At 35.6% G+C, this 27,103-nt stretch overlaps 1 protein-coding gene across 5 annotated transcripts in view; it reads left to right on the forward strand.

Annotated features, from left to right (window-relative positions):
• Positions 1-27,103, forward strand: part of LOC131040988 (protein RRP6-like 3) — a 337,570-nt gene that overhangs the window by 149,794 nt on the left and 160,673 nt on the right. For all 5 annotated transcript variants that reach the window (XM_057973966.2, XM_057973963.2, XM_057973965.2 and 2 more), the window contains one exon: positions 3,968-4,054. In XM_057973966.2, the coding sequence (XP_057829949.2) occupies positions 3,968-4,054 (87 nt within the window). The remainder of the gene's footprint in view (positions 1-3,967; positions 4,055-27,103) is intronic.

The raw sequence follows: 27,103 nt of genomic DNA on the forward strand, positions 1-27,103 counted from the left end.
TATTTTTATATATTGTTTATTAATGTTTTATTAGTCTTATTAGTTATTGTTGCCTTGTCAATATTACATTATGATTACCATGTAAATAAGAATATTAATATTATGTAATATTAAATGAATATGTATTATTAATGTAAATGTGTGTAATAATCCATTTATTATGTTTATGAAACTGATTACATAATACTATAGATTTTCAGTCATAAACTCATATAATTAAATAAATGATACATAAGTATATTCAGATATCAATCACTATTATGGGGACATCACAGTCCTCCCCACTCAAAATTGCTTGTCCTCAAGCAATTTACAATCATTTATCAATAAAAACACAAAGTATATATATGAACATACAAGGCATACACGAAGTATACTGTCATAACCCCACATTTTTGTAATTATTTAATAAAAGATAACATTTATACCTCCCATTATTTAAAAGAAGAAATGACTCCTTGTTTATATTAATATAATGATTATGTTTTAATTATTAACTCTTAAATTAACTTTACCATAAAATATTGTTAAATAAATATATAAACTATAAATATACAATATAGAACTTAATGCATTATAATTATTGTTATTATGAAATAAGATATTATCCTCATGCGAAATTATTAAAACTATATTAATACACAAAAACAAAATACTTGTAATATATATATCGATGCCTTATGAAATAAATGTTAAACAAACCTTAAATATCATTTTAGGCATATTCTACCCAGCAAATCGCGTTATATGTAATACAATGCGTTTGGGGGTAAAGCTTGATACGGTGCGTAAGGTTAAAGCGCCGAAAGGAGTCACGGGGAACCAGGGAGCGGTGACTCCAATAGTCACCACCGCTCACCCCTTCTTCAGCAGTCACGACCCGTGGTCAAATCCGTGCAACCCTCGCGTTTAGTATTTAGAGCATGACGTGAGGGGAAGAAGGGGGGAGGAGAAGGCGCCAGGGATTGGATCGGGCAAAGACAGAGTTAAAGCGGGAAGTGCACAGGTAAGTCACTCATCCGCCCATAATACTTCTACAATAAGTTTATTTGAAATCAATAGGGTTACGTACCTAAGATTAGTTGTTCATTAAAACATTAATACATAAATATATGTAGTTTATTTAATGTAGTTCATAGCGTATGCATAGATATGGCTAGAATATAATGAAATAGATATTAATATAATAAATCAATATAATATATCAACAATATTATATATATATATATAGGGGTATACAATGTGAATAAATTCTCACGAACTAAATTAACTAATAAATAGATTACAACTACTATTTGAGGAATAAACAACATTATTCGATTAAGGTCTAGTAGGAATGATATAAGATACTACTAAAATGATGAATAAGGCAATTGCATATCCAAACCCAGTGAGATAGATGAGGAACTTAGCAACAGGGATAGCAGGAACTAGGCCTCTGTCAGGTAGGCCACCCACTGCAGTTGACTAAAGGTCTACTGGCAGTTGGGCCAAGGGGGAGTGTACCGCCTTTGGGCCTGATAAGCACTACGGGCATCCTATGGTAGCTAGGCCTCTCGATCTCATTAGGAACTAAATATGGGAATTGACTTATTGATAACAAATGATCTTAAGTGAATTTGGCTAATTACACTCTAGATAAATTATACATACCTAAAAATCAATCGTTGAAATTCATTGTTTATATGTTTTCTTTAGATTGCGAAGTTGGGGACATTACATATACGCATGAATGTACGAAGACACAAAGCATACACGAAGTATACACATAGATATTTGCAAACACGAAGCATACACGTGAATACACGTATTGTCAGATTTCTTCTTACTGACTAGAATGATTCAATGATTCATCTTTACCCTGCAGGATGGCAGGATCATGGCTCTGATACCATTTGTAATATCCCCTACTAGGACTTGGACTATTTTAACCATAATTAATCTATTTCAAAGTACTTATGGCTTAAACTAACTTGATTAAGAGTCAAGGCTATCTTAACATGGAAACAAATATGGGATATTCTTTCTTTAGTCTATCAAGTACTTGCTGATTTACCATACTAGATAATTTAATCTTATTCCGATTCATTTATAAATCATTTACATATTTATTAAATTACTAGTTTGATGAATTATTATATATTATTATAGAGCAGTTTCTAAAAGATATTACATTAATTATATTTATTGCATTAATATTTGTTATTTTATCAGTATCCATATTTATAACCCTTATATTATTCCTTATTGTGATTTGAGTATATATATATATATGAATTAAATAATGTTACCAATAATTTATATATTTGCTAATAACCTATTATTAATACTACCACTGCAAAAACATTATTAGTTATGAATATATTTAGTGGCTGGTAATGGCAGACAGATCTGATGCATGTCAGATATGGTCTGCCACTGTCATGAAACTATGTATTACTATAATACATATTTTAGACTATGTTGATATTATTGTTAAAATTCTGTATAAAGACATTATCGGGCTTCATATACTAAGCATACATATTAAGCACATCACCATGCATACCACTAGGAACAAGGATGTTCTGCCTGTAACTAAATAACAGTTCTGATCTGAACTGATCAATAATAATTTCATTTTAATGAGCACAGATTATATATCTCAATCCCTACCATGGTTCCCGATACACCATCTTCCCTCTCTAAATACGTATTGAATAGTTCCAGTGCCAAGAGTAATATCTTTTCAATGGAATGGTTTTCTCTAACAGCCACGTCCTCCTCTAAATATAATTAGTTAATTTACTTAATATCCTTTCCCTTAAACATACTTCTTCATAAATATTTGTTATAGTCTAATCATAACTATAAGTTATTAATTGCTGACTATGTCTTACGTGTCTTAATTGATATTTGTTTGATAACATCATCCTATTTAAACTTATTTAATCCGAATTTTCTTAATTATATATATATATATAATGTCAATGTCTTCCTGATAATTGCTGGATGATATTGGTGCTGATCGCTGATTTTCAACATTTCTTTGATGACACCTGAGTTGTTAGTAATAGGGAGACCATATAGTTCAATTCTTTGTCTATAATTATTTGATGTGTTTTGTTGATTGTCTTAGCACTTCCTTGGAGACTATGGATCGATATAGGACAAGAAGTATTTCTAAATCTTTCATACCATCCATCCAGTACTTCTCAAACTTAATGGATGACTAATACTAAATAACACCAATATCGTTTTTGCCACTCATTGCTAGATTAGCGCCAAAATATGCATCGCTACCTTCGATATCATAGTTATCTTTTTTCATATTCGTGCTTCCCTTCCGGACATAATCCTTAACATACTGTATGTAGTCTCTTTCCTTACGACTTGTCTCTACGATAATGGAAGAAATATAGAACATTAAGATGTAATATTATAAGATAAAACCACACTATAAAGTTCATCACATTAATAATAAATATTAATTAAAAAATAATAATATTTAATAAATAGATATTTAATCATTTCAAATAAAATTTGGTTTCATAATTATCATATTAATTAATAATAATCACTTTATTTAAGATATATATATCTATATATATATATAACGATCAAGGAGGGGATATGACAGTGTTCTCATGGCATTCGTTCTGTTTCTTGAAATTAAACTCTGTAAGTGAAATATGTGACTTCTCTTTGAGATTCAACTAGTAGTCTTTTAAACTAATAGATAGATTGATAATCAAAATCCTTCCCAGATTCTTACATTCTTATGTATTGTACAAAAATATTTTTCTTTTGCAGTTTTCAGATGATAATTGCCTAGTACATTAGAAGATTTTAATCATTTTGCTCAACTTATTTTGTTATGTTCAATCAAAACTCCTCTTGCCTCATTTTGGTAAATATTGCAATGGCATTATTCTTTCTTTTCTCTCTCTCAAAAATTTAGTTGAAAAGGGAGTTTGCTTCTTTTCAGGCTTGTGATGTTCTTGGGAAGCCACAGAGGTCACTGGCATATTTGCTGCAAACATACTGTGGAATACATTCAAATAAAATATTTCAGGTTTGTAGATGATTTCTGCAATTAGAAAACTGATGTTACAAATTTTAATCTTTGTTGTTGATAAATGAATTTTTCAATAAGATGGTTAACTTTTTTTTGATTTGCAATTTAAATTGCTGTCGTACTTACCCAACAAAATACATTTGATGTATAGGCTGTAAAACATTGTGTAAAAATGAAATCATAATAATTATTTTAGAAGGCTTCTAGCCTACATCAATCAATCAGCTGATAGGGAGGGTGATGTAACATTTTATTAATGCAAATTGATTGTGTCTTCTACTGTAATGTATTCATAGAAAAGTAGGCAATAAATATGGAAGCTGATGATTATGATGCCACACAAATAGAACGAATCAGGAAGCTTCAAATCTGAAAGGACCATTAGCCTGGTAGAAAATTCTTTTACTCTTATAGGACTTGTAAATTGAAAATTTGTCATTAGGTTTGGAGAGAATAAAGATACCTGCTTGTGATACGTGTTAGATTTTATGCATGCGAAGAATGTAGAAAATATATGTTGTTACATCTATAAAAAATTTAGGATCAACTACTTTAATGGAGGGTTGGAGAAAGAATTCAGCTACCTGCTTGTGATACAAATTAGTTTTTATGCCTGTGAAGAATGTAGAAAATATACATCACTACATCTTTGGAGAGACCTGAGTGCAACTACTTTAATATAGCCTTAGAAGATTTCATAGTAGCTTTGAAAATGTTGCAATGCTGAACTTATTCTCTATCACCATCCTCCTACATCCGAAAGTGCCATTTTCCCATCCACAGTCATCTTTATTACAAAACCTTTAGGAGCTGATCAGATCCTACTCCTAACTCCTGTCAGCTTTGAGATGGCCATGACTTCCTCAATTTGCCCCAATTTCAGTAAGCCAGTTTTAAATGACTATAACCTGATGAACAAATAAATTCTCTTACATTTTCTCTACCAGCACGCCCAAAAAGTTGCTATCAGGATTCAGGTCCGCAGTAGCAGGGATCGTGATTTAATTGTGATAAATTGCAGATCAGGACTGTTCCTTATTTGTTCATTGTACAAAATCATAATTACAAAAAAATACAGGTCAACGGTCTGTTGACTGAATAAAACACAATTCAATCACAAAAGGGTCTGAAAAAGCTATCAGTTGCTATTTTCCATGATTTTTTTTGGTCAAACAATTTTTTTTTTTTTTTAGTTGGTCAAACAAATTTAGGGTTTCTGGGTTTTTTTTCTGATTTCATAGACAATTTTTTCTTATTTATTCATAACCCTAACCTGGTTTGTTCCCTTTTTTCTCAGTTAGTTGAAAATTAAAAAAACCTTTATCTTTTAGTTTTCTGGTTTATTCATAAGACAATTTTTGCTACTATGATCAAGCTAAACTTTTTAGCCAAAAAGGAAAACAGATGTTAACTTAGAAAAGTAACCATGTAATCTTATGTACCTTATGGGTCGTATTGGAATTGTAGAAATGCTGATGTAAAGTCCCTTGCTAGTTTGCACAAGTTTTTGCATTCTTTTCCCTGCTAATTAATTTTGTCAAACAGTTTGCTCATATAATGATTGCAGATGCTTCAAAACTAATTAGAACCATTGTATTAATGAAATATCATAGATTGCATTGAACATTCATGAATAACAAAATACATTTTCCAAAAGAAACATTAACAGCAATATCTCATTATCTCATATTCAGGCTGCTGTAGTAAATTGCCAAGTACAAAATGACTTCTAGCAGTTTGCCTAACCTTATGAAAATCTGAAATCGAGTTTGGTAATGGCCATAGCAATCAGAAGTGGGTAATCTTCTACAGACATTCCCAACATCTCCATAGACAGTCCAAGCTACACACTACAGCTGGAAATGGACCTCAATAGCAAAAAGGTTCAATTTACAGCAATAATCACTCCAGATAAAGAGCAGAAATCCTCTTCAAATTCCAACACTTCACCAATGAAGAGATCAGCAACTCGGACCACACAAATCACCCTTTTGGACTGAGATAACAATGTAATCTCCCTTACATGGCACTCCTGGAACTCACACCAGCAACAGGGAATGCTATTGTCCAGTCTGAATGGCTCAGTTGCTTAGAATTGAGTGGTATAGTTGCCGAATCAGCTGGAAGTTCCTTGCGCACAGCTGCATCAACTATTCATTCTCAGCAAATAGGTTTTTGGTCATGCTAACCCTTATGTCCAGCATCAAGGGACTCTTGATCAAAGCAAACTTTTTTGCCAATAGTGGCTATCAAAGGAAACCTCAATTGCCCAGCTCTTCAATCAGTTTTTATTTCCCAGCAACAATGATAATCTTTAGCTCAATCCAAACACCTAGCATAGTATGTAAATTTAAATTGCTATGAACTCCATAGATTCATTCCCCATGCATGGTATCCATTTTCCTTTTCAAAACTTTAAGCTCAGAAACTTATCTTGAGACATGACTTCACAAATTTTAGAAATCTTCAATTATGCATCCAAGTATGAAACCCAAGTGGCTCCACTTGCAACCAGCTAGGGTAGATGTTCCACTACTAGAACCGATTTCCCTTAGGGGTTCTGCCCTACTGTTTTCTCCACAAGAAGCTCTCAAAATCCACAATAGAGAAATTAAAGCTAAGTATGAGCAAATGAGCTTCTAATTCCACACTTATATTTTCCCTTAAAACTTTCTTGAAGGCCTTCCCAAATTCCCGCTTAAAGTATTTAATTAAAGCTCAATATTAAAGTGACCTTTCAGTATTTCTTTTATTTTTCACTTAAGTCACTTTATTAAATTAATTAAAATAAGGTTATTCATATGTTACTTTATTGGACAACTTTAAATAATTAAATTTAATTTATTCCCTTATATCCCAAAGTTAGCCCACATGAATTAAATAGGTAATCTGTCACCTCTGAATACTCCTTGGAAGGGGACATTACACTCCTCCCTTCTTGAAATTGCTTGTCCTCAAGCAATTGTAGATTAGGATGTTGCAGAATTTGTTCACCTTCCAAAGTGGCATCCTTAGTGGGCAAGTCTCTCCATCTGATGAGATACTCCTTAATTATTCTGCTTCTCAATTTCCTCTCTTTGACATCCAAAATAGCATCAAGAACTAAAACCAATTGACCATCATCATCCAAAGGTGGAAGCTTAGGTAATGATGTGATATTTTGTCCAATTTCCTTTTTGAGGCAAGAAGTGTGGAATGTTAAAGTTAGGATCAGACTGAAAGCAATAAGCAGAATTAACACAATAAACACTCAGAACACAAGAGTATCTTGGGAAAACCTCCCTCTTGGAGGTGAAAAACCCAGCAACTAAATGTCAGCTTATATTTAGACAATATCAGTATGTGTCTTTACAACTTTGTCTCAACACTTGAAGCAATGTGAACAACAGAATATAACTTCAACCAAGGGCACAAACAGTAGTATGAACAGCAGCATGAAAATCTGAACTATGACAAACTTATCTGCAAATATCCTTGATTGAGAATGATGTGCTAATTAGAGAAGACAATTCGCTGGTCAAGGAGCCAAGTTGCAGACCATGAAGATGATTTGCTGCTCCTAGAATAAGTTCGCTATTGCTGGAACAGAACTCGCTGCCTTAGGAAATGTATTCGCTGATCAGACAATAGGTTCGTTGGCCTTAGAGATGGACTTGCTGATCAGAAGAAGTCATTCGTAGACCCAGTAAGTGATTCGTTGATGAGATGATACAATTCACTATTCTACTGAAGGTAGATGATCACAGAACTAACTGAAAATGAGTGAATGAATATATGCTTGAAGCATGAATGAACTTTGCTTATATATGTGACTTTATCCACCTAATTCATCCTAGGTCGGCTCACAAGGATAACGATTAATAATAATGTAATGCTCTAAACTTGGCACCCAATATAGGGTCAGCCCCATTACATCTACAAGTTACAATGTTCAATATAGGGTTAGCCCTATTCACAAGTTACATTGCCCATTATAGGGCCAGACCAAATTACAAGTTCCATTGACTATTATAGGGTCGGCCCTATAGCAATTACAAGTTACATACACATATCAACATCCTTAATGTTTATAAGTTACATAATGCGTTCGGGTCCAGCCCAATACAAGTAATACTTATATTTGATCTGAACTAGCTATTATTTCAACACTCCCTCTTAGCTATGGAGGATTCTAGCCAAATAACAAATCATCATGGTCCTTTCCATGATATCCATCTTGCATTGCCCACAAAGGATGGGTCCAAAAACTTTATTATGCACACCTGCAAGAAATGAATACACACAAATATATAAATACACATCGTGAACTTCTTTCATGATATCCATCTTGCATTGCCCGCAGAGGATGGATCCACCTTGCATTGCCCGCAGAGGGTGAGAAGAGGTCTTACACCTCAAAACTTCTCTACTGAGAAGAATAACCTGCCACCTTGCTTTCCGCAGAGGGTGGTTCCACCTTGCATTGCCCGTAGAGGGTGGATGAGGTCTTTCACCTCAACCTTCTCCCAGAGAAGGATCTAATGTCACCTTGCATTGCCCGCAGAGGGTGGAGGAGGTCTTTCACCTCAACCTTCTCCCAAAGAAGGATCCATGTCACCTTGCATTGCCCGTAGAGGGTGACTCCACCTTGCATTGCTCGCAGAGGGTGGAAGATGCAACTTAATGCATCACTAGGACTTAGACTCCCTCTCAGCCAAGGCTATGTTCTCCACAATTTCCAAGTCTCTTTCTGAAGCACACAAACTTCACTCGAACACAAGGCTTGGCAAGAACAACTGCAATCTACTCATCGATGTTGACACATTCAGTTGAATGGCACCTTTTTGTACCATATCATGAACATAGTGATAATGAGTTTTCACATGTTTTGGCCTGTCATGAATCACAGGATTATCAAACACCTCAATACAATTCTGATTGTTACAATTAATGACTGAGGGTTCCCAAGGTTGCCCAAACAATCTAGCAAGAAGCTTTGTGAAGCCACACTGCTTCACAATGTACTCAACTTCAACAGTGCTCAATGCAACTCAAGACTGATTCCTGTTGACCCAAGAGATTAGAGCAAAACTCAAGTTGAAGCAAATTCCTGAAGTGTTCCAACACTTCCCGCCCAATCAGAATCTGAGTAGCCTTCTAGGGTGATGACAGTGTTGATTGGATACTTTAGCCCGTAGCCAACTGTTTCTCGCAAATATCTCAGGATGTCCTTGGTTGCAACAAGATGAACATGCTTAGGTTTGTTCATTAACTACCTGAAGGGCACTCACTACATAACAAATATTATGTCTAGTGTTAACTAGATGCATTGAGGATCCAATCAACTACCTGTACTCCAATGGATCTGCAAAATCAGAGTTAGCTGTAGATAAACTCAATTTCTATAGGAGTAGACATAGACATATTTTTCTTGACTAAGGATAAGATCTTTGCCATACTTCTAGTCCTAGACAGTAATGCATTAGGCCTAGATCCTTCATTCCAAATTCAGTGGTTAATTCTTTCTTACATCTAATGATGAGACTATCTCCAACAGTTAGAAATAAATCATCCGCATATATATAAGAAACAGAATTGGCAGTTCACTATTGAATATTTTTAAAGTAAAGGTTATAATCAACATCATTCTTGTAGGATCCTAAACTAATCTTCTCATACCAAGCTCAAGAAGCTTGCTTGAGGCCGTAAAGAGCTTTTCTTTAATCTACACACATGAGATTCTCTATTTTGATTCTCATAACCTTCTAGTTATTCAATATAGACAACATTAAGAAAGCAATCCTTATATCCAACTTTCAGCCTGCAGCAGTAGCTATAATGGTTCTAATATGAGTATATCTAGCAGCAAGAGCAAATGTTTCCTTCTAACTATGAGCTACACATCTAGCTTCATATTTTCTCAAAAACTTCCATATGGAACTCCCTTTTGATTTTTAATGTAAAATTGTGGTAACCAAGTCTCATGAAGATTGCATAATATAAGAATCAATCAAGGAAGGCAGCCAACATAAGTTACCATAAATCAAAGATGAGAAATGCCAATATTTTCCTTACTTCACTTTTACGAAATGGACCCATAGCACAATCATTATGATCATGGCATACCTTCAAGTGAAGAAACCAAACTCCCTCTTAAGCTTGAAGGCATGGTAATTCAAGAATATCTTGAAGAGAAGCATCAACATGATTAAATATCTCTTTATTGACTAGACTTCCACCATTGACAACATATGCCAAGATTGCTCAAAAGGATATTACCAGTCTATGATCAACTTCAATCATAGTGTAAAGCTACACAACATTCTTTAAATGTAAAATTGTTTTCCATAGTTGAATAACAGAGAGTCAGCTGTGCCTGATCACATCAGAAAACTAAGGCAATTGTATGACTTCAGAAAACTTTGACAATCTAACATTTTACAAAATCCATAAGCAAGGTATATGAGCCAAATTTTCTTTCCAACCAATGCGTAAAATCAGAAATCAGATATGAGTATCAACCACTTAAAAGGATACACATTGTAGTTTAGCACAAGCGTATGATCAAAAGACAACTTCAATAAGTGAGATGCCTCATTCATCTTAGGTTTCATCATCAAGAGAATACTTCAAAAAAATGTAATAGGTAGTATGCTCAAATTGAAGAGATAATATCACAATGAATATTACGTGAGGATAGTGAAAGCCATGACATAAAATGTATTAGAGCTAAAGGCAATCCTCTACACAAGAAGAGCAAAGCAAGGTTATAATAAATGTATAACAAAGAACATGAGAGCCTTTTATGAAGAGCTGAAGAGAACCAAGTGTTACACAGTCCCAGTCCTACATGCCAACCTTATTATAGAACAGAGACTACAGTTCGTATGATATTAGGAGACACACCAACAAGACTATTAAGCATTTCAAGATTTAGATAGAATATGATGCATCTGAACTATGCAACAAGCATCATCAGAAGAAGATAGTAAGGTCATCATTGGGCATAGATACTAAATAGGATGGCTAAGACATCTTACCTTTACATGCCTACCACACCAATGATTAGAGGACACTATATGTTTTCAACTAAGGTTTCATGTTTCTGAATTTCCTATAATTTTATTCATCTTTCAATCTTCCTATTTGTGCTTGTTGTTATATCATAAAACTCCTAGTTTTATATCTGAATACACATGCTGAATTCTTAAGTGCCAAGGATGTATTTAGATCAATGCATCAATTCGGATCATTACATATTCATAGCAAACCACATCAAATAGGTTGAGAGATAAACATACTCAAAATAGAGAGTAGGGCATAACCAAATACTAACTTCAATAATTCAAATTGGATTAGAACAAATTCTTAACACAAGAACAAAGCTCGAACTAGGGTGATTGTTACAAACCCTAGGAAGATAGTTATGCAACCCTTAAAGGAATAAAATGAATACTAAGATCTGAAAAACAAGTGCACAAACCGACATATGAAAGCACCCTCAGATGAAGTAGTTAACAAGCAAGAGAACCTTGTGCACTAGATAAGACACCAATAACAATAAGGCAATCAGATGCAAATCTCCAAACCAAGTGGACCCTACAATTGAGAATAGAGGAATGAGAACACCTAAAATCTTATTCTTGCTATCGTCCCATCGATGCCTTCAATTTGTCAAGTAGACATTGTTGTGGAACTTTTTGATTCACCGTAGACTTCTTTAGCCCTAATCTGCACAAGAAGAAGTACAGGTTCTTCCTTCAAGCTGTTAGGCCTTATAGAAGGAACCTCGCTTTGATACCATGTTGAATTTTACATCAGATTGAAAGCAATAAGCAGAATTAACACAATAAACACTCAAAACACAAGAGTACCCTGGGAAAACCTCCCTCTTGGACGTGAAAAACCCAACAACTAAATTTTAGCTTATATTTAGACAATATCAGTATGTGTCTTTACAACTTTGTTTCAACACTTGAAGCAATGTGAACAACAAAATATAACTTCAACCAAGGGCACAAACAGTAGTATGAACAACAGCACGAAAATCTGAACTATGACAAACTTTTCTGCAAATATCCTTGATTGAGAATGATGCGCTAATCAGAGAAGACAATTCGCTGGTCAAGGAGCCAAGTTGCAGACCATGAAGATGATTCGCTGCTCCCAGAATAAGTTCGCTGTCCCTGGGACAGAACTCGCTGCCTTAGGAAATGTATTCGCTGATCAGACAGTACGTTCGTTGGCCTTAGAGATGGACTTGCTGATCAGAAGAAGTCATTCGCAGACCCAGTAAGTGATTCGCTGATGAGATGATACAATTCACTATTATGCTGAAGGTAGATGATCACAGAACTAACTGAAAATGAGTGAATGCATATATGCTTGAAGCATGAATGAACTTTGCTTATATATGTGACTTTATCCACCTAATTCATCCTAGGTCGGCTCACAAGGATAACAATTAATAATAATGTAATGCTCTAAACATGGCGCCCAATATAGGGTCAGCCCCATTACATTTACAAGCTACAATGTTCAATATAGGGTTAGCCCTATTCACAAGTTACATCGCCCATTATAGGGCCAGGCCAAATTACAAGCTACATTGACTATTATAGGGTCAGCCCTATAGCAATTACAAGTTACATACACATATCAACATCCTTAATGGTTATAAGTTATCTAATGCGTTTGGGTTCAACCCAATACAAGTAATACTTATATTTGACCCGAACTAACTATTATTTCAACATGGAACACATTATGAATCTTGCTATTTTTCGGAAGCTCAAATTCATCATACACCCTTTGAACAATCCTATAAGGCTGAAGGTGCAATAAAACTAAGTCACCCACCTCAAAACTTCTCTCAACTTTGTGTCTATCTGCATAAATCTTTTGCTGATTCTGGGCACTTTGAAGTTTATCCTAAATGTCTTGGCTCTCTTGAATTCACTCCTTATCTTTTGGAGCTGTGTTGTCACCTTATGCCAAATCTACGAAGGATGTAGCATCATGTAATGTCCGTTTATCTGGACATTAGAAATTAATTAAATAATTAAAATTTAAGTTGTCAAAAAATAATAAATTTAATGACAACTTAATTTAATTAATTAATTAATAAAATAATCAAAGGGATTTTAATGGGGGATTACGTGAAAAATTAATAAGTCACTTTATTATTATTTTTGACACATTAAAAAGAAAAGTTACCCCGAGTTTCCGGGATAGGGACGACAGGGGATGACGGGACGCGTTTCCGGGAGAACAAATTTTTTTGCCAAATTTGGGGACGGCGGGGGACGGCAATATAAAATATAGGAAAAATTTAAAATATATAGGAAAATTTCAAAATTCTAAATGTTCATATGAAAACATGGATAAAGCATGCATACATACATTATATTCATATGAAAACAATAAAACATGGATATAGCATGTGTATGATACTATGAAAAGTTGAAAACATTTTAGAATGTAAATTCTGAACATACAACATTGTTAATACTCAATACACAATATGCAATTATGCATTCATAAATCAGAATTTCAATTCATTCACATTGTCACTATGCATATCAATAGACTCGGAGGTTAAATTTTCCCTACTTCGATTGACGTAGTTTCCCCCCATATTTTTCAACGGGGGTTTGGGAGCAGCGCCCCCAAGGTGGGGTCAAGGGGCAGCGCCCCATGCGCGCTCCCTGTCGCGATACATGGCAAGGTCGAGGGGCAGCGCCCCGTGAGGCCAAAAAAACTTATACTTTAATAAAGGCGTTGGGTGTTATTTTTCTATTGACTCACCGAGTTTGGCGATTTTCTAATCTCTGTGTCAAAATGCCCAAAGGCTACACTGCTGCCATATAGTTTCATTGTCAAAATTATGAATTAAATTAATAAATTTAAAATTTAATTAATGTTATCTTTTAATTTTTTTTCTTTTTAATAACAAATTGAATTAATAAGGGGCCTATATTAGAAAATTTAAATAAAAAATTGAAAATACAACTTTTTAAATTTTTTTAATATTTTTTAAGGGCCTTAGAATGGGGGACGTTTGGCCGTCCCCGGGACGGATTGGGGACTCCCAGCCGTCCTTGCGACGTACGAACGTCCCCCAGAGCTAGGGCAGGCGTCCCCCCGTTTCGAGGGCATCCCCTCAAAAAAAGGGCAATTTGGGGACGGGGGGAAATGTCCCCTGGCCGTCCCCAAGTCCCCGAAACGTCCCCGGGACGGGGACGGGGGTTTTCAGGTCGGGGACGCATCCCCGACTAACTCTGTTAAAAAGTAAGGGAAGTTTGAAAGGGTTTCTGGAAGCTTCTTGAGAAGTTTATAAAAAGGCAATTTTGGGCTCAGTTACAGCATGTTTGGTTTATTATTCATTTGGAATAGTTGAATTAGATGAGCCTATTAGTGTTTTGACACCAAATGATGATATAGACGGTTCAGTGATTGGGCCTAACGCTGTCCTAGTTTTAAGTCAACTAGTGTGCAAAGAAGATATCATAGAGGCGGTTGATTGTGAGAGTCAAGTTCTTTAAGGCTAATTAGACAATTCATCATTTGAAGTAGATGGAGTTCATAAGCCCAGTAACTCACATAAACTATAGAACCGATTGAAGGTCAATGAGGATAAGATTGTCGCAACATTAACACATTTTGATAACACTCATAAGATGGTTGAAGATTTCCTTTGGAAGATTCAAATTGAGAGAAGACAAAGGGGGTTTGAAGAAGAATCGTCTCATGTTAATTTACAAGTAATCTATGAAGCTATGGAGACAATGAAATTAATTTATTTATATATAGTCTTAGATCGAGACCATCTCCTCAATCTTGCTGAAATATATTTTGATGCATTGAGAGGGAGAGAAGAAGTTGACAATCTTACTCACTAGCTTATGAATACAAAGGATTCTTCGGAGACTGTTGATGGTGAAAACTGTTGCTTTCAGTCAAAACAAAATAGAATGCCAAGTGTATCCTATCCTCTCTTGTATAAGGAGATCCCTAATGCTGTTCGGGCTGATCATAAGGGATAACTTCAAGGTTCCAACTGTCAGGTCTTGACTAACTCTAGATAATTGAGTGGTTGATGTGTAATGCTGGTAAACATGAGGGGACTTATGCATTTTACAAGCTGGCCTGCATCTAGTGATGCTTTGATTCTTGAATTGGGGAAAATAAAGAACAAATTGATAGGGTTTAGGGGATCCTAAGGACAATGATAGTAATGATTGGTGCTGTAGGTAGAGAGATTTCAAATAAACTAGTTCCTACTCAGTTGGAGATAGACTCACAACTCTACAGGAATAGTGCAAGCTCCAAAGGGGATGAAAGATTTTCAGACAACGAACATTCATCCGGATACCCAATTTTGGCGCAATCCAAAACAAACACTCATAGTTGAACTAAGATCAACAATAGGTTCATACTAACCATGCACAAAGACCTACAATTAGCAAGCCTCCAATGGTGTGAACCTGAAATCAAATCAAATACCCTCACACTTCACTATTAAGATCACCGAACTTTAATTAGCTAGATGGAGAGAGAAACCATGTAAACAATTTTGGGCAAATGGCAAAACACCATATTTCAATGCTTTATTCATCTACTCAAGCTGCCATTACAACAATTTCTGTCCAACAATCCTATTCTATTTTATCTCCACTCCTAATTACTGCTACCTCTAACCTACTAGCTTACAAAAATCCTAATTATCTAACTGTTCTAATCTTCTAACTCTAAATTTCTAACCCCTTACAATGAGAGAGGCTGGCCGTTTATAGATTTTACATTTTGGACCAATAGCCAGGATTGAATTTATCCAATGGCTCTAATCTACCTTCTAGAAGCTTCGACAACTTTCTAGTTAATGACTGCGACCACCTCCAACTACCTTTTCAGTTACTTGCAATTGTGTTCAATTAATCTTACTAGAAGACAAAGTTTCATTAGGCTCAAGGCACAAAAAGGTGGATCCGGTAGCTGGGAAATAACTAACATGTGTCCCCTTTTTTGAATTACATTAATTTGGGCCCAAAAGTAGTCATAAAGCAATTTATTTTACAAATAAGTTCACTTTTTGTTATTTCTGGTTGTTTATTTTTTGTTTCTGGATAGTCCTGTAGCATTCTGTGCAAGCACCTGCCTTCAAACTCGTTATCGGTAGTGATGGTAGGGTTCCTTGCTTGTCCAATCCTTCTTGCTTTGCCCTTGGATTTGCTCACTGAGATTTTCAGGGTGCTGGCATGGCATTCTCTCGATGGCTTTGTCCTGAGGATCATCCTATTGTGTTCTTCATCCTTAACCATGTCATCATGAATTAATGAATGCTTAGTATTGATCTCCTCTTGTTGCAACGCTAACCTTGGATGTCTTGAATCTCTTGGTATAGAAATATTCTTTATCATTGCTTCCTTGTGTATTAACGCAATCCTAGAAAAAGGCCTTGAGGTTGCTCTAGATTCACTCCATCCTTTGCTTATCGATGTGTGACTTCTTCTTTGCATTAACATGTCCTCCTTATGATTGAATCCCAATGTCCCCTTGCAACATCCATTTTATTGGTGAGCCTAAACCTGAAGAGCAAATGCAACAGATCAAGAACCAAACAAATAAAACAATACCATATCCCCCGCCTTGATCACGTTTTCAACTTACCATCATGCGTCATCGATTCCCAATTTACTATTATTAGAGTCGAACTACGTTTGGGGTTCTAAAATTTGACTTTTGATGCTTTAAGGGGAAGCTCAACATTTAGTTCGGTGTTTTCCAGTACCTGGAAGGGTTGAAAACAAATCGATTTGAATGGCCAACCAAAGAGGAGTTGGGGGGGGGGGTAATATTTTAGAACTTTAATTCTTTAAACACTGCGAAACGGTCAAATTTGGTGTTTATCGACATTCTCTCACTAACAATTTCCCCTCAAAGTAATCGCACATTTCCCTTATTACCAAGGCCGAAATTTTGGAAGGCTTTATTTTAAACTTTGTTTAGGCAAAGATTGACATTATCTTCGGCATTGGGAAGGGCTTTACCCCTTTTGTGTTTTGAAAACGATTTTCTCCTTGCTCTTTGAATGTGATTTTCTCTTTAAATGCCATGATGAAGGCTTTTAACTTGTTTCAAATCATTTTTGGTGCTTCTTCGGTGTTTTCATTGGCATAAACAAGGATGATGATAAGTAAAAAAGAAAAATTTCATTCTTTTGCCTTCCAAAACACCAAACTTAGGCTGCCTTGCAAATGTTTTAGGTGTTTTTACGTTTTTGAAGCAATCTTGGGCTTTCTTTCGGCTTTAGCAAGAGCGAAGCCAATGATAATCGCAACTTTGCTTTGAAACAACAAACAACAGGAAAAAATATCCGAACTTTGACTTTATTTTTAGTGCTTTAATGCTCTAAAAAAAGTTTGGGCCTCCTATCAGCGATAGGGAGATCAAAATGAAAACGCTGTAAGTCGTCTTGGTTTGCATTTTAAGATTTTGATGATTTTCTTTTACTTGAACCTCGGTGCTTTGTTCAGCAAAAACCAGCACGATAAGCAAAAGAAAACAAAATTGAAAAGGCGAAATTAAACCAGACGTATAATGAAGTTCTAAAATGAGAACCAAACTCCCTTTGCCTTTGAATTTAAACGCCTTGACACCATATTCGGTGTTTTCATCGGGTTTGGCAATGACATTGCATATAAGAATGCTGCACTTTTCTTCATTAAGCATTTCGACCCTTCATCGTTTTGAAGTGAGATCTCGGCCTTTTCTTCGGTATAAACCACGGTGGTGGGAGCTCCTTTGGACTTTGGAAGCAAGCGATTTCATCTTTCACGTGCTAATACCGAGTTTAGGATTTTATGCTATTAACATTTTGACCTTGAGCAAAATTTGGCATCCTTTTCGGCTTTGGATGAATTTAAGGGAAGTAGCATCTCATCCTTGTTTGATTTGGACTTGAATGCCTGATACATCTACCAGTTCTCTCTCTCTCTCTTTCTCTCATGCTAGCAAGTGAAAAACAACAGGGGTCCCTGTTAGAGACGGGGAATGTGGGGCAGAGCACAATAGAGACTACTCAAGCAGCCCTACAAGAAGCAGAAAATCAGATTGATGAGCTTTGTTTAGAGTTGAGTTTGACACATTCTTCATCATCCAAATCAGAAAATCAGTCTCCTATGGCGGCCTCTTTATAAAGAACAACAACCTGATACTAAGATTATGGAGATCATATAAGTTGTTTAAGGGATCAATGCACTTGGTAAGGATGAAAAAATGCACAATGATTCTAGTATGTTCCAATCTAAGGGGATTCAGTATGTTGATAGTGAACTACAACAAGAACCTAAACTCTCACATTTTGAGGATCAATCCTTTCATGATAATATAGTTTGCAAGCATGAGATAGTTGCTTTAACAGGGTTTGTAGGGGTTTTCAAAATGACACTCTTATTGGAACATCATCTATTGTTGAGCAATCAAAATTAGAAGATGAATTGCACGAGTACTATAAAGGCACCAAGGAAGGATTTGAAGCAAATGCTGAATTGATGATTGTGAAAAACATAACTTTTCACAATGGATTCATTTCTCCTTGTTATTTGAAGATTATCACATTGAAGGAGCATAAGGTATGTAAAGTTTTTACTAGCATGGGTATACCGAGAAATTTGAATGAGTCTAGGAGTCATGGTACTGAAGAGCTGATTATCAAAACTAAGAAATTACCTACAAGGAAGGTAATGCAATTTGATAATGCATGTGTACAACTCATTGGGAATAAGTTTTTCGATTTGCTTCCTTGGCTTCCATCTCACATTTCAATGTTTAATGGCTGGTCTATGATGCTGATTATGAAAATTTCAGGCCAACTTTTTGACACATTTGGATTAACAACCCATATTCTTTTGTCCCAGCTTCCACCTCTTACTTGGGCACATCTTCTTTCCTTGGTGGTTTACAAAGCAACAAATTCAGTTTAATGTGAAATACCTCACCATGGGGTTCCTTAAAATCACGTTTTTTTGAGGCATTTTATCAAATAAGCCGCTGATTGCTTTTCGCTCGATGGTTTTGGGATTCTTTTCAATAAATCTATTTGCTCCTAAACCTTGTTAATTATTTCACATATTGCATGCATGTCGACAAGACATTTTTTGGAGTTGCTACCTCTGCGAGGCACTGTCAAATGAATTTGGATGTTTTCGTCCATGGTTTCATGTTTTATATGTATGACAATTGGACCTTTCATAACTACAACATCTACACAATTTTGCGATCCTTTATGCTTTGATGAATGCCATTACTTATTTCCAAAACTTTGATTTTGCATAGGCAGAGAGGGTGCGGGCGACGGTCGTAGATTTTGGCTTTACACCTACCAATTGCATTTTGTTTGAAAGCTTCTAAAATCTTTTTAACAATTTAGTCAGTTCTCGCATTTTGTGAGAGCGCATTTCTTTAAGGTTTTCTGTCAATACAAATCATGTATCCCATTTGCTCTTCCACAATTTACTGGTAGCTTACGTATGAGGAAGGCACAAGATGATTTGCTTTACACCAGCTCGCCCCAACTTTTTCGACAAATCTATAATGTAAAGATCCTTACTATCTTCATTTGTGATGCCTATTTCTCTAAGTCTACATTTGCTGCGCAAGAAGTAGTAAGTTGGAAAATAATGTGGAATTTGGATTCAAGATTGGGATCTTGTATTTGCTCAAAAGTTTGAATAAAAATTCTTTACCAAACTGATTTTGTGTATTCTCTGCAATCACTGCATTCTATGAGTTAACATCTCTTTGAGGTAGGTTGCCAAACATTTTATAATATTCATATATGATCTGTAGACTCAGCTCCAACACGCCCTTACACCCACCACAATTATAACTTGCATTAAGGTTTAAGGCATTTTCAAGATAGCTGCCACAAGCTATAGGTATGTAAAACACCAACAAAGTTTGCACAATCAATGCATCACCAACTCGAAGCTGTGAGGGTTCCATTTTGCAAACAGTATGAAGGTCAACCACGATTCATTTTCTGCAAATCTTGTAATCATTGTTTTACATGAATGACATCGCTTTGGTGCAGTCGATTGAACAAAACATTTGCTCAGTCTATGGTTCCAAATTTTGCATGTATTTCTGTCAAAGCATTTCCAACTATAATATCTGATATAAATCTTCTTTATCTGCTCACAAGCAATGATTCGGCTATGCACCTGCACATGGAATTGTAAAATTGTTTTAACAAATGACATCTAATGGGTCGAATAAGAGGAGTTTGAAAATAGTTCTGAAATTAGTTATAATAACTAATTCTTCTATGAACGAGAATCGGCTCCTCCATGTACTTGGCCAAGTTAGTGATTTTGCAGACAATATCAACTGATTGGGCATGATCGGTAACTTTGGGAATTTGAGCAATTTACTGACGGATGAGTGAAACCTTGAATGATTCTCCAGTGAATAAGTGAATGCCTTAACCTGTCACAACTGAAATGCCAACATTTCCTCCTTCGGTAAATTCCTTAAGTTCAGCAACTTCATTAGTAACTTGGGTGATCAGCAAGTGGATCTAATTCTAGACAGCCAAAGATTTTTGAGCAAAGTTCGAGGTTGATTTATTTTGGTTCTGTTTAAACTATTTGCTGCACTTGAAAGATGTTTACCTCAATGGAATTTGTTTATAATCTACTGCTGTTGCTGATTGTACAAGTCTAAAATTTGGTAATTAGATCTGTCATTAAATTTGGAGGCATCAATCAAGGTACTTCTGAACCATTAAATTGACTGAATGTTAAGTATCTTCAATTTTCAATCTCCAGATTTATGGTGTTTGTTTTCATACATTATAAATTGCAATATGAGAAATGTAAACCTCCATGCAAATATGTGCAAACTTTTGTTAAAAAATAGAAACCAAATAACAAACCAACAACAAACCAAGTCTACAGTGAGCAGCTAGTTTAATGTTCTTCACCAGTGAATGCATGACAACTGTTTGGTAAAATTCCTACATAGTTGAGTGGTTAAAAGAAGTGTGGAAAATTTTATTGGCAAACTGGGGTGGGACATTAAAGATCCACTTAAACAATTCAAGTTATTTCAAAATGATTCAAAATCACCAAAAAATGGATTCAATGTTGTCAAAGGTGAAAGACAAAAGAACAAAAACAAGAAAATGAGAAAAAAATGAGGTTTTTCACCTTTTAGTTCACGGTATGTGCTTTTTCATTGTTAGGCAGGTGTTTTGCATAGATTGCTAGTACTTGCAGGTTTCCAGATGAGTCGCTTGATAGGTACTCACTAAACATGCTTGGCTTGAGACTACTCACTGAGTTTTGATACTGTGATGCTTGCCATGAAAGCCATTTACAATCTAATATCTTTCCGTGGTCCTTTATGATAGTAGATGCTTCTATTTATAGTCCCCTTTTTAATAATCCTAGGGTCAGAGTAAACCCTTGGCCCACCCAACAAGCATTATGCTGATCAATATCAAATTCTCATACTTCACCAAGTTACCCATTTGACTGATTACAAAAGATGACTTTTGGTTCCAAACTATCTAAATCTGAGTTATTTACAACACAAGTTAGCTCCTCCATAACCCATTTAGATCATAACATCATATACTAGTTTATTAGATTGAAAATTCCTTTTTTACATTGCGAGTCTATAATTTCAACATTATCATTACAGGAAATTTGAAATTGTATTAGGAGTGAAATTCAATAGTTGATTGAATGTGTGGTTAGTTTAATTGTCACTTTTCGACTGAGGAAACACACTTCTCATAGAAAGGGATCACCTTCAAAATTTGCTTTTTCATTCTAGTTGTATCATACTAGTATTCCGATGATCTTCTTTTTGGCTTTTTAGTTGTACGTCCTTCTGCTATTATCGTGCACTCCATTGTTTTATTTAGACCAAAAGTTGCATCATTCATCCCAGGTGTGGGAACTCTTTGTAATGTGATGGTGAGTGACCTGTTGATGGCGAAAAGCTTGCACTTTCGTTCAACGTATAACAGAATGCTGAACATATCCTATTCTCTCTTGAATAAGGAAATCCCTAGTGCTGTTCGGACTGATCATAAGGGATAACCTCAAGGTTTCAACTGTCAGGTCTTGACTTGCTTAGGATAACTTAGTGATTGATGTTTATTGCTGGTAAACACAAGGGGACTTATGCATTTGACAAGGTGGCTTGCATCTAATATGGCTATCTGGTGATGCTTTACATCTCAAACTAGGGAAAATAAATAGAAAAGGGATAGGGTTTACAGATCCTAGGGACAATGACAGTAATGGTTTGTATTGTAGGTAGATAGATTTCGAATAAACTAGTTCTTGCTTAGCCAGATATAAACTCACAATTCCGTAGGAATAGTGCAAGTTGCAAGGGAATAAAAAGATTTTCAGACTATGGATACTCATTTAGATACACGCAATCTTAAACAAATATTCATCGTTGAACTAAGAGCAATGGAAGGCTCAAATTAACCATGCATAGAGAGCTACAATCAACAAGCCTCCAATGGTATGAACCTGAAATCAAATCAAATACCCTCACACTCCACCATTAAGATTGTTGAACTTTGCTAACTTGGTGAAAAGAAATCATCTAGACAAGTTAGAGCAAATGGCAAAAAACACCATTCTTCAATGCTTTATTCATTTGTTCTAATTGCTATTACAACAATTTCTATCCAACAATCCTACTCCATTGTACTTCTAAAATTCTAACTGTCTAACCCTAAAATTCTAACCCCTTACAATGAGAGAAGCACTGGCCTTTTATAGGTTTTACATTTTGAATCAATGGCTAGGATTCCATTCATTCAATGGCTCTGATTTGCTTTCTAGAAGTTCTGACAACTTTCTAGTTAATGATCTCAACAACCATCAACCACCCTTTTCAACTACCTTAAGCTATTTTCAATTAATCCTACTAAAAGACAAATATGCACGGGGCTCGAGGCACAAAAAGGTGAAACTGGTAGTTGGGAAATAACTGAGTTGTGACCCCTTTTTGAATTGCATTAAATTGGGCCCACAAGTAGTCATCTTACAATAAAGCAATTGCTTTTACAATAAATTTATTTTCTGTTATCTCCAATTGTTTAATTTCTAAATGTCCTGTAACATTTTGTGATGCCCTTGTCATTGTTTTCTAGAATTCTGGAAATGGCACCAACCGTCCCTACAATATTGCTATTTTTCCTTCAATCCCTCGCCCTGGCTCTTAACTTGTTGGCATGTTGATGGTGGTAAGGGTCCTTGCTCATCCAACCCTTCTTGCTTTGTCTTTGGCTCCACTCATTGACATCTTGAAGACACTGGCATGGAATTCTCTCTTTGTTTTTATTTTGGGAGTCCTGCGGAGGGTAGTGCTGTAGAGCCTTCAATTGTGTTATTCATCCTGGCATGGCCTTCTTTGTGTCCTCCATCTTGCATGAACACATAGATCAAGGATCATTCATCATTTCAGTATTCATTCATTCCCGAAAGGATTTGAACATTACTCTGCCATTGCATCCACTAGGGTCTTGTTGTGACTTTTCAACACATCACCCCATTGCAAACGGGGACCCCCACTTCCTTCTTTTCGCGTCTTGTTAGTTTAAGGGTTTGGCAGTGAGACGACAGTTTTGAGCTTCTGAGTGCCCGAGTCTCAAGTTTTCAAATGTGACCATGCCTAAGTGCTATTAGGGTTTTTGAGTTTTAGGATCAAATGCGTAAATGTTAGAAGTCTAGGTGATCCTAATTTTTGTTTAAGTGTAGACTTTTGCGCATGAGTGAGCTTTAAAATTTCCAAATCAGTGATATTTTTTTGTCTAAGTGTTAAAAGGTCCTTTAGGGGTTATTTTCTTGATGACCCACATTTTTCCCCTGGAATGCAAATGAACTCGATGCGGATGAAATTCAAATTACTGATGAAGATCGATTTCCAACAGGACAATTTGTGATCAAGTTTGAAGGATTTTTATGTAGATGATTAACTTGATGAATGGCGAATCTCCCCAAGTGTGAATTTTGAATTTTTTTGATTTGGATAACTGTCCAAATAGGGGGCGATTTTCCCCAAAGTGGATTTTTTGGGACTTAGTGATGAAAACGAGGTGAATTTTAGAATCCAGATGAAAATCAGTTTTCCCCCAAAGGTATTTATTGATGAGTTTGATGATATTTGATTGTGAATTTTATCCCAAAGGAGGTCAATTTTCCCCCAAACAGCAATTATAACATTTTGAATGAGTTTTCATTTGGGTTATTTAATCCAGATATGGGTGATTTTCCCTTAGGTGCCCAAATTCAGTAAATTTTAAATTTTTTTAATGTGAGGGCCCAAATTTAATTGTTTTTGCATTTGACAACAAATATTTAATTATCAAAAACAATTATTTAATGATTTGCTAAGGTCATTTAATAATTAAATATTTTCAAGTTGCAGATCGGTTTTCCCAGGCAGTCTATAAAAGCAAGCTTTTTATTTCCACATTGCTTGTGTGGTGAAACAACAAGGTGAAAACATGAATAAGTATGCTTGCCCAACAATATAATATTATTATATTTGCTGATGTGACTGAGTGAAGACAACTAAGTGGCTGATTGAAGAGTTTTTCCAGCTAGGTGATTTTGGTGAAGTGTCCATTAGACACCATTGGAGCTGGAGTTACATGTTTGAAGGATTTTTTCTTCCCAATTAGACCTGGGCGCCATCATTGGAGACCATTGCAGCAGGCTTGAAAGGTGATTTTTATACCTGAGGTGATTTTAGCTAGGTGGCGCCACTTGTGGAGTTAGGCGATTTTGCTTGGGGAGATTAATTCCTCCATATCTTGGCGATGTATGGTGATACTAGTGAATGCTAAGGGGCTGGCATTGTTCTCAGACCTTGTTGGGCGCCATTGCTGGAAGTGATTTTATTCCTTAATTGGTTGGAAACTTCGTTTTCAGACTCATTTCTTCATTTCTAGCAAGCGCATACTTATGCAATTTTGCTTGGAGGTCATTTTGGGGCCATTATAGGGTGGTTTGGAGGCATTTTTTGAGTACAATATTGCTGGTGTAAAGTCTGAAACCTCACTTTCAGGTTGTCTTCAGACTTATCCTTCATTTCCAGCCACGTGTACATTTGGAAAATTTCATTTGGGGCATTATTTTTTGAGCATTTGGTAAAGCTTCCATTGCTGACCTAAGTCTGAAACTTTATTATCAGGTTTGTCTTCAGACTTAGGTTTTTGTAACCAACGCTTTGTTTACGCGCAGATTTGGCAATCTTCACTTTGAGAGGTAAAATTCAATCAAGTACGAGTGTTTCTGCATGGCTGCAACCTCGTTGAGTGACTGATTTATGAGTATTACAGGTTGTCCTTAGACATTTGACAGCCATTGTTGAGTTTGGGAGGGTGTCTTCAAACATTTTAGAGTGAAAAATCAGACTTTTCACACCTGTTGGTTGAAAATTTTGTACACTTGGGAGGATGTGCAAAATTGTGGTTCAACCAGAACACGTTAGTATAAACTCTCATAATTTAGGGAAGGCTCCCCCTTTTCTAACACTTAACTAAAACTAATTTAATGTAATATGGGTTGGACAACAACTTTTCCTCGTTTCAGGAAAGATTATGTTCTTTCCTCTTCTCAAAAAAGAAACAACAATTTTGAAGGAATTATAAGAGCAACTTAAAACAAAACCAAGAGAGGAAATGAAGTTTCCTGAAAGCCCAAAGAGTTCCATCACCTCCTTTGGGACGGGAAAACAATAACCAAGCACAAAGTCTTGAGTTTCTAAAATCCTATGTACCCTTTTCAAAATGATGAAATAAGAATAGAGTACAACATATGGCAGCGCAAAGTGTGCGAGTATGATGTACTTTCAAGTCACTTTACATGGGAATTACTACAAGCGCAAAGTCTTTCAAGTCTTCTTAGATTCTAATCACAAACTAAATTAATTCAACCTTCAATATTTGCAGCACAAAGTCTGCAGATATTTAGAGTGAATCTCTTCTCAACAACTTTCCACAACTTCAAGCATGTACAAAGAAATGTCCCAATATGACATAAGAACACAATGGATACAAAGTATGGCTTCAACACAAAGTCTAAAATTCCAACTCTTTGATATTACTTGAGAGAAAACAGTTTACAACTATAAAGCTCAAAGTCTCTATGAGTGCAAACTTCTGTAGAGTTTTCTTGCTTATCAAAAAGATAAAAATTACAAAGGGCACCCTCATGTATATATAGGAAAGGGGTTGAGAGCAAAATGTGGGAGAAGTCTAACTAACTAAGACTTTTTCCACAACTAACTAACTAACTATGACTTATTGAAATTATAGTTCTATTGTTAACCAACTTGTAATTTGTTTACATGTAATTACAATTTACAATGTTACAAGTGTAAGTTTACTTGCAATCATGAATCCTAACATTACATGTAATTTGTCAAAAAAAAAATGCATAAAACAAAGACTAAGTGTTAGGAGACTTTATTTTTTCCTATTTTTGGCCATGAAGGACTGGAAATTGTCGATGGATCTCTACAACTCATTAGGATCAGGACGTGCTGTATTCCTGGCAATGACAATTGTCTTGACGATGACATCAAAGTATCTAACTGTTGCCTCTCTATGTTTTTCAAGAGTGGTCTGCATCTTATCAAAGAACATCTGGTAGTTCATGAACTTGTGGATCGAAGCTACAACAAATTGCTTCAATTCCAACTCCGGATGAAGGTTCGACACTAAGTCAGCAAGAATCAAATTTTCAGCGAGCATCTCTCCATCATGACTTAAGATTTTGCAAGATATTTTGTCAAAACTAGAGATGATATCCCGCTAAGCTTCATCACTCATTTCAAGGGTGCCTTGCACGTCTTTGATGAGATGTTTGATGACCAATGACTTATTTGTCATGAGCTCTTCAAATTCTATGTATCTTTCTCTGTTTGGAATTACCATATTGTTGCACAAAATTTCCAGTTTGATTTGTTGCATAAAATTTCCAGTTTGATTTGGTCCATCTCATGCCAGATCTTCAAATCTTTCTCAAT

The sequence above is a fragment of the Cryptomeria japonica genome, chromosome 4 (assembly GCF_030272615.1).
Source record: "Cryptomeria japonica chromosome 4, Sugi_1.0, whole genome shotgun sequence".
NCBI classification, from domain to species: domain Eukaryota; kingdom Viridiplantae; phylum Streptophyta; class Pinopsida; order Cupressales; family Cupressaceae; genus Cryptomeria; species Cryptomeria japonica.